The sequence below is a fragment of the Panulirus ornatus genome, chromosome 29, assembly GCF_036320965.1.
Source record: "Panulirus ornatus isolate Po-2019 chromosome 29, ASM3632096v1, whole genome shotgun sequence".
NCBI classification, from domain to species: Eukaryota; Metazoa; Arthropoda; class Malacostraca; order Decapoda; family Palinuridae; genus Panulirus; species Panulirus ornatus.
In genome coordinates, this window is record NC_092252.1 from 10,306,806 (window position 1) to 10,319,068 (window position 12,263).

Consider the following 12,263-nt stretch of genomic DNA (forward strand, 5'->3'; position numbering starts at 1 on the left):
TAAAAGAAAATAATGCGGCCGATTCTCAAAACATGGTCATATATATATTTATCTTTCATACATATTCTCCTTTTCTCGCATTGGCGAGGTAGCGTTCAGAACAGGACTGAGCCTTTAAGGAAATATCCTCACATGGCCCCCTTCTCTGCTCCCTTTTGGAAAATTAGAAATACACACACACACACACACACACACATATATATATATATATATATATATATATATATATATATATATATATTATTATTATTATTATTTTTTTTTTTATTTTGCTTTGTCGCTGTCTCCCGTGTTTGCGAGGTAGCGCAAGGAAACAGACGAAAGAAATGGCCCAACCCACCCCCATACACATGTATATACATACACGTACACACACGCAAATATACATACCTATACATCTCAATGTACACATATATATACACACACAGACATATACATATATACACATGTACATAATTCATCTGTCTGCCTTTATTTATTCCCATCGCCACCTCGCCACACATGGAATAACATCCCCCTCCCCCCTCATGTGTGCGAGGTAGCGCTAGGAAAAGACAACAAAGGCCCCATTTCCTGTGGCGCAGGTAAGTGACAGGAATGTATAAAGGTAAGCAAAGATGAATATGTACATGTGTATGTATGTACGAATTATCTCATGACACTAACAATCATCGGTTGCATCCTCCTGTTGATTCCTGACGCCGCACGTTTCTCATCACAATCATACACCCTCTGTAGCTTTATGCCCTTGCTCCATCATCTTTTATAAAGCACAATTGTTGTTAACTTTGTTTTTGTGTTCCTTATTTCCGTGAACCATAACCCAAAGAACTCTTTTTACATGTAGTTCACGATGTGGACGTATAAACAACTTCATTTTTACATTGAAATAAAATAAATACATGTAAAAATCAGATACTGCTCACTGTAAAAAAGTGAGCACTAGTAATAACGCAGTAGTTAAGGTGGAGAAATGGAGGAGGAGGATATTCATCTTTCAAATTGTTTCATAAAATGATTATGGTACGTGTAAAAGTAAAGAATGTGAACAGTAAAGTAAGACAATGCATTCTTATGTTATTTTTACAGTATAACGTTAGAATTGATTTACTCTATTACGTAAGGTACTTAACCAAAGTGATTGTAGCATTGTTTACATGTGCATGTAACCGCGTGTTGTTACTGGTGTTGATGTCGGTATCGTTAGTGCGAAATTTTGGCATGTTTCATTAACTTAGAACCAATTTCGGGGTTTCACCCGTCACCATGGCTTCACAGGATATTTGTGTGCGTTGTGGTGCAGAGAGAAAGCGAGGTGTCGTGTCTGTTATTAGGAAGATTGACATTACGCGTCTGGAAAGAAGTGAACCTCTTGCCAAAGTAATGATCTACTGCAACATCCCTTCAACCAGTTTATGACATTCAATAACAAAGTTTGAATGTTGAAATCACATGCTGATGCCCTTAAGAAAACGGTGAAAGAGTGGAAGAACGAAGGACCCTACACAAGCCTAAGCTAGCCCAGTTAATTGAAGTGTTAGAATGGTTTAAGTCTCGTCGATCAGAAGAATGTATATCACTATCCCTCCTATTATCTGTAATGCAGAGGAGTTATATGAGAAGATTGTAACCTCTTTGGCTCATTAACTAGATTCAAGAAAAGACATGGCATTCGTCGTTTGGATGTATCTGGTGAGCAAATGTCAGCAGATCGGGAATCCGACCACAGGTTTTCCATCACATTTGCCTAATGTGATGATGAGCATGGCCTGACCACTGGGAAAAATGTGTATCACTTATGGCGTAGATTACCGACGTTTACTCTGGCAGGATATGATGAACAGAATGTTTCTGGCAGGATATGATGAAAAGAATTTAAGAATAACAAGGACCGACTTATAGTGTTGTGCGCTAATACAGCAGGAACCCACAAGCTGAAGCTCCTAGTGGATGGTAAGTACATGAGGCCTCGAGTCTTTAAAAGTTTCAAGGTGTAACTCTACCTGCACATTATAAAACACAAGGTAGTGGTTAGATGGAGAGAAACATATTCCATGAATGCTTCCATCATTTTGTGCCTGAGGTCGTCATACTTCAGAAACATTGGTATGTCAGAAGTAATTGTGGAGCATGTTTTACGATCTGTTCCTGCCAGTAATCCTATTGTTGACTTTGAGGAGAGAAATGAAGGGTGGACGAGGATGGATGTTAAGGCTAACAGATTTACTTCTAGTGACCTGGACCTCATTGATAATATTGTGAAATCGATATCAATGAGTTAAAAAAAGCTTCGAAGAAGAATCAACAGAGGAAGAAATAATTACATGACAACCTGATGAAGCATTGCACCTTCTCATTCATTTTTTTTTTTTTTTAAGAACTCGGGTTTCCTCTAGAAAAAAGGAGATACTCGGCGACTATTGGGAACGCATATGGAAAGTTCACTGATACTTGTCACCCGTCACCGAGGTCTTGGATCCAGTGCCAAGCCTTGCATTTGATGTACTTTACCTAACCCAAAGCGATGCCATGCCTTACTCCAGGAGAGTTGAGCATTACATTAGAGCCCAGCCATACACCAGTGAGGCCCTGCCCTACACTTACATTGGAGTTCAGCCCTAAACCTACATGCAATGGAGCTTAGCCTAACACTGATGTTACCGTAAAGTTGTTTAACATAAATGAAATTCGTGATGAAAAGTGATTAAGGCATTTGCCAGTATAATTGAAAAGTGCTATTTTTTTTCCTGCGGATTTATAAAATAAAAGTTTACTGTAATTCATTTTCGGCTTTTGTATCACGGAACGTGTAATTAGTGATGTAATTGCGTAATAGCAAATGAAGAGAATAAAAGTTCCCTTATCATTCACAGTAGAAAATGTGATTATTTAAGAGGTACGTTATTCAAGTTTACTGACTGAAAATGTACGTGACATATCAGAAAGATGGCAATTTATATTGTGAATTTCACTGAAAAAGAAAATTTCTAATACTGCATATGTCTATTTAGTTATGTAAAACATTTCTGTAAATTTAAGTCTAACAAACAATACAGAAATGTGAAGTGATTCCAGTGCATTTCATTTGGTGTTACTCGCTTTTAAAATAAATGAAAATAGAAATGTAAGTCCTGTACAGTACGGTACGGTACAGTTTATGGTGTAGGGCTGTGGTGTAATGGCTGGTGCTATGCAACGAGGTCTTCAAATGAAGAACAGACAAATAGGTTCGTATAATTTTTTACTGTGTAAGACTATTTATAATCTTTAACGGTTTAGCTTCAGTACATTTATGAATACTTAAGTATTTTCCAGCAATCACATTGTATTCTCTTTATTATACGGATAATAAGTTTAGGTGCGGATTATAGGAAGTCTTCTGAATGATATATACGCCTAGACATCACCCACCGCTACAACACTATGAACACCGTTTTGTCATATCCCAATACTTTACATGCCTACGATGCAGCTACATTAAAGATACTAAAACTATTCAGTTGTCCTGCATTCTGCACATAAACGCGCACATAGCACCTAATGACCTGTGGTTATTTGTGTTAGCCTTATTAGCACAGGTGGACTCCTGGGGTAAGAAATTAGTATATATATATGATCATTGCTGGATGCCATGCCAGAGTCGCTTCTTCCTCTCTTCAGTCTCTTCCTACTTGAACTCCCATTACCGTCATATGAAGGTCCCTTCATATGCAGATCACATAGCAATACCCTTTGTAATGATGTAGAGTGTAGCTTGTGGTGGGTGTATGTCTGGTGAATTAGGGAGGGCGGATGTTCAGCGCTGTTGCATATGTAATTTATGTGAATCACTTTCCATCGTAAGTCCTAAACGTTTTATGTAAGTGCTTCATGTTCACTGTCAGTAATATTAAATGTACTGTGTTTATTCTGAGTATGGTGTCTTTAATAATTTTTTCAAATTTAGGAGATAAAAGTTATGGGGAGTATAAAAAAAGATAAAAGAGGCATTAGTTCAGTGAAGGAGGAAAAGCAAGTGACAGATTTATTTTCATGTGTGAACATTGCTTTGCCTCTATAAGAATTATGTAGAAAAAAATTTATTTGCACATTAGATAGAAGTTTGACACGAAACTTCCAGTCATATGAGACAGGGAGAAGTGAAAAATCAACATTTGAAATTGAGGATAGGACCGAGAATCTTGTGTACCAGTGATATTTCCAAAATGCTAAATAAGCTAACCACTAACCAAAAGATGGGTAAGCAAACAAACAGAAATAGTAATACAATGTCAGGCTACTTTTGATGGGGAAAATAAAAAGTGCTTATGTAAATGAATATGACTGGAATCAAAGGAAGATACTGATTGTGGATTAAGATGACTTGTTATGATTACTATCTTACTTTCACAAGTGCAACATTGGGAAATCTGTCCCACACGAGGAAGCCCTCCTCACCCGATTTCCCGTGCTTCTGGCCTTTGAAGATCCGTCCAGCTGTACCCACAGTTATACCCATACCTGTAGGGAAAGAACGGGGTTTCTTATTCTTATTACAAGTGTGTGAAATTGCTTGAAAATTGTAAGTGGATATATATATATATATATATATATATATATATATATATATATATATATATATATATATATATATATATATATATCTTCGTATTTGTTCACTGTTTCCTTTGGTGAGCGTCAGGAACAGACGAAGAAAGGCCGCATTCGCTCACATCCATTCTCAAGCTGTCATCTGCATTGCATAGAAACCACATTCTCCTATCCACAACCATGCGCCAGAGGCCTTTCCATTGTTTCCCCGGCCGCTTAACATGCGCTGGTTCCGTCGAATGACAGCACGTCGTCCCCTCTATACCACATCGTTCCAATTCACTCTATTCCTATGCATGCCTTTCATCCTTCTGCATGTTCAGGTCTCACCCACTCAAAATGTTTTTCACTCTATCCTTCCATATCCAGTTTGGTCTCTCCCCCTTTTTCCCCCTCTACTTTTGACACATTCTCTTTGTCAACCTCTTCTAACTCATTCCCTCCATACGTCCATACCATTTCAGCAAACCCTTTTCAGCTTTCTCAACCACGCTCTTCTTATTACCATACCACTCTTATCACCTCACACTACATATTTTCTTCCAACATTTTGTGTCCAACACATCCACCCTCCTCCGGAGGCACATCCTCATCTGTAGCCCAAGTCTCGGATCCAAGCAACGTCGTTGGGACTAATATATCTCAAACATGCCAATTTTCACCCTTCAAGATAACGACCTCTCTTTCCAGACATTCCTCAGTGCTTCCGGAATCTTTTCCCCTTCACCTATGCTGTGACTTCTGCTTACATGGTTTCATTCGTTGCCACGTCCACTCCCATGTATCTAAAACACCACTTCTTCCACATTTTCTTCACTGAAACACATTTCAACTAACCTGTACCTCTGCCCTTCTAAACATTGCTTTTATTCACATTTACCCTCATTTTCCTCCTTTCGCCCACTCTCCCAAACAATCACCCTCTCCAGCAGTTTCTCTCGGTCTGCCACCAGTACTGTTTTATCAGCAAATAACATCTGACGCACTTCCCGGCCCCCTCTCCCTACAGGCTGTATGCTCGCATTTCTCTCCGAAACCCTTGTACTTAGTGGGAAACTTTCCCACTTCATCCGTTAATGAATACAACAGCAATGGTGACATCTCACACCCCTGCTGCAGACTAACCACCCTGAGCCGCTTACCCACCTCTCCATACATTATAGATGAAAACTACTCACTTTTTATAGTAGCTTTCTTTCCACACTATATATTCGTAAGACTTTCCACAAGACATCTCTGTCACCCCTCTCATATGCTTTCTTCAGTCCAAAAATACCTCATACAAATCCTTCTGTTTCTCTAAACAATTTTTGCACATTCCTTAAAGCAAACACCTGATCCACACATTCTGTACCACTTCTGAAACCACATTGTTCCTCCCCTGTCCGATGCTATGTACATGCCTTTACCCTCTCAATCACCACCCTCCCATGCAACTTGGGTCAGGTACACACACCAAATTTTACCTCCATAATCTGAACTCTCTTTTTTCTCTCTTGCCTTTGTGCAGTGACAAATCTACCAATCCTCAGATACCATCCCATGATCCATAAATACATTGAAAAAAAAAATCAACTAACCCCTCAATAGCAGTCAGCCCCTAAAGAGATTCAATAGCAATACCATCTCCTGTAGCCGCCTTCTTATGCAAGGCTTTCACTACCCCTTTTCTCTTTACCAAGTCACTCTCCATGACTCCATCACCCTTCTTATAGCACCTCAACCCAAACACCTTACATGTTCCACCCTGTCATCAGACGTTCAGCAGTCCACAATTCTCATTCCATCTTTTCCTCAGCTCTTCACTCCCTGTTACCACCTCCCCATTTGACCCCTTCACTGATTTTCCCATTTGTTCTCTTGTTTTTGTTGCACTATTAACCTACTTCCAAAACATTTTATTTTCCCTTTAGTTTACTGATACTTGCTCACTCGATCTCTCATTTACTCTCTTTTTCAATTTACTCTCTTTTTACTCTCTTTCTTGACCTTCTGCCACTTTCTCTGCATCTTCAAATCATTTTCACTCCTTTCCCCGTAAGTGCCACCCGTTTACGTCTCTTTTATCCTTCCCTAGTTGAAATGGGTGTTATTAAAGGAAACAGTGCCGACATGTGGAAGGAAGGTGTGTGGGATGAGGATGATGGGAGATAGGGAGGTGAGAAAGGGCAGTATGTGGTGGGATGATAAAGTGAACTTTCTTGTAAAAGAGAAAAGAGAGGTACTTACACCTTCACCATCCAATCCAAAAGCAAATTAAACAGCTATAGTGACATCACACATCCCTGATGCAGACCCGCCCTCACATAAACCACTAACGCCTCTCTTCCTAGTTGCACAAATGACCTACGTTCTTGATCAAATCTCTTCACTGCTTCAAGCATCTCTTTCTCCAGATCCGTAGATACCACATACCTGTTTTTCACAAGTATTTTTCCCACACATTCTTCTCAAGACAAACACATGGTCCACACATCCTCTATTTGATTCTTTTTAAAAGATTCCCTATTTATCATCTGTTCCGTATGCTTTATTGATTATCATGTTATTGTTCCATTACTCTTTTCCTACAAAATCAGACAAAAAATTGGGTCATGTATATAGCATTTTTCATACCATCACCGAGGAACAGGATGACATTCTTGGCAACGTTGGTAACTTTGGGCTTTCGCAGTGCCTCCTCCAGCTCCCTCCTGCCATGTTCATGCCAGTACGAACTCTCTGTCAGAAAGAAAACATCAGTAATACTCAAGTAAGGTGAACGGCACACCATAAAGACTTGTGTTCATCACCTCTGCGACTGCATTACCATTGAAAAATACACACATGTTACCAAGCAGATTTGTAGGTACTTTCCAAGAGTTAGAACATCGTACAATACTTCCCACCAAAGATGCATGAACATATGTACTCTGTCCCTTCAGTATTACAAGTCCCGGCTTAATAGATTTAGATACTAAAGGAAAAATTGAGACCCTGTATGCATTATGATAACGTGCTTCTCTCTGTTTTAAATATAAGAAAATTCATCCAAGTCAGCTGCTGGGTTTGGGAGATTATGTCTTGGTGTGATTACCTATTAATACTGTCATAAGGGGAGGCAACTGTAGGCTTACGATGCCTCCATCTCTTAGACTTTCTTTTTAATGTCTTAGAATATCTTGAATATATTTATACTGTTTAGATTTAGCTTCCTTGCTGGGCTTGTTCTACGTATCCTCAACTCTGTCGCTATTAAGGTGTTTCTTTACATATCTTCTACCTTGAGTTATACTTAGATTCTTACCAAATCCTCTTAACAGCCTGTAATTTTTCATTTTGAAAAATGCTTGATATTGTCTCCATTAAATACATCCGTTAGATACGTAAACACATTGGTCAGGAAATCATACAAGGGTCTAAGGAATAATGCAGGAACCTTTGAAGTTCACACAGGAATTAATCTGAGCCATTCATCAGTTCACAGACTCACGTTTTCAAGTTGATATATTTTGACGAAGGCGGTAGCATTAGGTTCCTTGGAGTTGATAGAAAGCGCGGGGTTTTAGGTGTAGCATCTCCTACTGCAACAATATTAAGTTCTCGTAGTGAAGTGAGCAGGGCTATGAAATGAGGAAAAGTGTTGCATACTAGCACCGTATATCAACTGAGGGGATGCAAAGTTTCCGTTGGTACCACATTCGTGAAAGTCTTATGAACAGGAACGGTAGGGACATCTGCGGCCTTATCTCCTAGCCATAAGCGTAGCCGTAACCTGCATGACCCTCAGTCATGCTTTACGTACCTGTCTCCTGAGGTTCCGGTGATGGGAAGACGATTTCGGTCTTGGTGGAGACAGCCGTTAACAGCAGCAGCAGGACATTACACCACCGTAACAGATACATTCTTCCCTTCAGCGAGCCAAGGTATCAAACCTGCGAAAAGACGTAGTTTCAGAAACGGTCTTCATGATACGTACAAGTGATTAATGGGAAGAAATATTATTAACGATACATTTGTTGCTAAGCAGTTCACATCCTTAAGAAATCTTCATTGCGTGTCTTCCTGTCCTTCCCTTAAGGAAATGCCGGTAAAGAGCGGTATTCACATTAGTTATTTCAAGCGCTTCATTTATACTCAGGACAGCATAGCTGGGTGGTCAGCATACCAAGCTACCACGCAAATGGTGTGAGGTTCTGATCTTTGCTGTTGACGGGCATTGTGTTGTGAAAGTGCGCGTTCATATGCACAACATTTGTGTGTGTGTGTGTGTGTATATATATATATATATATATATATATATATATATATATATATATATATATATATATCCCGGCTGAAACTACCACACCAGTCCTGGAAGAGTATGAACAGATGAATTGGCAGAAACAAGCCGCCAACGCAAACCTGTGAGATTTCATGGTCATAATACGTTAAGCGCTGTTGTATGTACCACAGAGGCTCGCGAGTGTTAGTGTGGAGACATGCCTATGTACAGGACATACATTTCATTTCACGATGCTTTTATGGTGCATATTTACTGCATGTTGCTTAAGTGAGCTACAATGAATGAGTTGCACTCTTAAATGTGCTATGATAGCCTATCTAGATTCGTTCTTGTGTTGTGCCGAAGCGTTATTGTTGGATAACCACAAATTCACCAATGAATAATGTAATCCATGGATAAGAATAACCTTTTTATCATGTAAAGTTTGTCGTTTTTTGCTCCGGCGTATCTCCGAATGTTGCTATCAGTGGCAAAATTGAAAATGCAAAGGAGAGAAAAGAAATGCCTCCTTCCGCAGACGCTAACTCAATGAACACCATCAGGATATGCAGTTATAGCCATCCTCTGACCTAACATACCATGGCCCACTGCCTCGACAGGTCAGCAGCTGCACGGTCATGTTGCCACACATGCAATCGAGCTCCACGACCTGCTAGCAACGGGGGTATATACTAGGCTAGTTCCCGCCGACACAAGAGGAAGAAAGCAATTTGAGCCCATATCCCACCGTTACTCCTATTGGCCGTGTGTGTCTTTGTGTGGAGGGGGAGGGGCCCTCGTTGATGAACATTCTTATGCTATATAACATTGTTATGTCATTCACCTGCCAGTGATCTTGCTTTCATGTCCTACATCACTAATGCGAGCATATATATATATATATATATATATATATATATATATATATATATATATATATATATATATATATATATAAGGCATTGCTTGTCACTATATCTTCGAACAGAACGGGAGGGATTGTGATGTTGAAGCCATTATGAAACTCACAAGTTATACTTATGTCTCCTCTAAGCCTTCTGTATTCAATTGTCATCCTACCCCCTATATCTTAGATCCCTTAGTTCACGTATATTGAAGGAGAAAATTCCTGTCACACATCTAATCGAATCTGTACCGAACCCCTTCTGTCTCGACAGGCTGAAGCAGAGGGCTCTGCACAGCTTCAATTAGGCGCACACAGGGACTTGGGATTTCAAGTGTGTCTCAAGGCTTTTGCCACTCGATCCCTCAAGACAATCAGTCATTGCGTACACTCTTCGACACATAATGCTAACCTGTGTCTGTAGATTTTCAGGCAGAGATGAATATATACTACGCAAATATACGAATGACGCGTGGAAGGAACAACGTGCAGGAGGAAGTGGAGTTAAATAGAGTTGCGCTGGGGCCAGTCTTGGCCTTGACCTCCGAACCTGTTCCACACGCACTGTCAGAGAACACGTCCTTGACCAGCGACCGCGAACCATACACAGTACCGGCTGTGCATGGTCATGCGATATAGTGTCCTCATAAGCTACGTGGGAGTAACAGCAACTTTGACGGACGTACATGGCCTTTCCACTCCAACCTTGACCGAAAAGCGAGACCTCTCTCACATACACAACATTATGGGCAACGTTATTCCCGTCAGTACCACCTCCTCTCACTCTCACCGCGCGCTCTCTCACCCCTCCCATATTCAGACGACCCTCACTCCGTATGTGGTACGTCGCACCACCACAATCCTTACCCCATACAACTCTCGCAGACTACTTCCGACACAATTATTCTTTTTGCGCGATACCCTTGACGGAGTTCACTGGCTGCCCCTACCCTCGCCACCATTCATTCATTCTTATCATCTTTCACGAGTGCCACTCTTTCTAACAACACTTCTTAATTCTGTGTGTACCTTTCTTAAAAAGATACTTTACTTAAGAGACAAAACGTAAACTTGAACTAATCTCCTGTCTTACTGCTTATTCTTACCAGCATAATTTCTCATTGGCCTACAACACCGCTGTTTCATTATTCACTCAAAATATTACCCTCGAGACAAAAGGAACCCCATCCACAAAACGGTGAGATGCCTTTGTTACAGTTGTTGTAACTGGCTTTTTACCAGTAGGTATTGATTAACAACACAATCACAAACACTACCATCACTTTCCACTCTCACTAATATCACATGTCAGCTCGCACAGTACTAGAAGTGTCAGCACCAGACTTTCCTAACCAGCAGATACTAAGAAGAGCAACAGAGTTAATTCCATCCTTCAGAAATTAGCCAGAACAAAGTTTCTCTTTAAAATACGCGGACTGAAAAATCTACCAGAGGCATTTAGAATACTTATTGATTACTAAAACATAACAAGAACATTTCTTTACGGTGGATAGAGATATATTGACCATAGAAAATGATATGAATTTGAAAGGAAAATGTTATGTAAACATGCAAGACAGCAGCTTTCACAATAGAGTTATTGGAATAATTTCAAGGCCAAGAGTATCATGAATCAGTATAATTTCATCATGACACGACAGAATTTTGATATAATTTATGTCGATGAATTATGTTCAAGAATGACACTGTACTGTGTACGCATTTCAACTCCCTTTTTACTTTACAGATTAGAAAATACTCCCACCCATGAGTACCCGGCGGCTGATAGTGGGCCAGAATGTATTTTACATTCATCCTTTGTACTAAAATTTCCATGTCGGTATACTTTTTCGATACTATGTGATGTACCTTCATATTTTTTTTTCCTTGCAGTTAATGTGCCTTAGGGAGTGGAGCGTTGGGTGGAGAGGAACCTGCTTTACGCTCCTGTCTTCATCTTCTGCACTGCAGTGTGTAGATTAAGAATTTCGATTTCGTTCCCTTTCCTCCAGCAGATTACACCGTCATGCACCCTGAGATCGTATGTTATTTGTCTTTCCCATGTACTTCTTCGCCAACACTTTCATAGAGACCTTTCTTACCCCTGCTTCTCTGACCCAACTACAGATGTGTGACCCCGACTAAAATCACCATCGCTACGAACCGCCGATTCAGCGATGCCACTAAAAGAGGCTGATTCACAGTGCCGCCTGCGCTTCACCTTTGAGAGGTGACAGCGCATAAGACATACAGAGGTCATGAAGGATTTTTGTCAGAACCCCATTAGGTAGGTAATTATAATCTGATTTTAGAAAGTTTATTACACTGACGATACGAAAAGTGAATTCTCAAATTTTAGAGTATTTTCTTACTAACAAGATGCCGTGCACAAAGTTCCCTCACTCTGTGACGTCGTGCTTTAGTGTGTATATATAGTTCTACATTTCCGTAGAATCTAAAGTGCCAGCGGTATCCGTTGCCTTGCCTGAATCTAGGAGTTATAACTTCTTGTAGTTCGGTAGC

The 12,263-nt window shown here is 40.1% G+C and overlaps 2 protein-coding genes across 4 annotated transcripts in view; one reads left to right on the top strand and one right to left on the bottom strand.

The window, feature by feature from the left end:
• Nucleotides 1–12,263, top strand: part of LOC139758077 (ionotropic receptor 21a-like) — a 99,227-nt gene that overhangs the window by 33,544 nt on the left and 53,420 nt on the right. For both annotated transcript variants that reach the window (XM_071679159.1, XM_071679160.1), the window contains one exon: nt 11,868–12,027. The gene's annotated coding sequence lies outside the window, so the exon portion shown is untranslated. The remainder of the gene's footprint in view (nt 1–11,867; nt 12,028–12,263) is intronic.
• Nucleotides 1–12,263, bottom strand: part of LOC139758078 (alkaline phosphatase-like) — a 61,100-nt gene that overhangs the window by 29,257 nt on the left and 19,580 nt on the right. For both annotated transcript variants that reach the window (XM_071679161.1, XM_071679162.1), the window contains 3 exons: nt 8,375–8,504; nt 7,207–7,311; nt 4,385–4,500 (listed from right to left, as the gene is read on the bottom strand). In XM_071679161.1, the coding sequence (XP_071535262.1) occupies nt 4,385–4,500; nt 7,207–7,311; nt 8,375–8,474 (321 nt within the window). In that variant the 5' untranslated portion in view covers nt 8,475–8,504. The remainder of the gene's footprint in view (nt 1–4,384; nt 4,501–7,206; nt 7,312–8,374; nt 8,505–12,263) is intronic.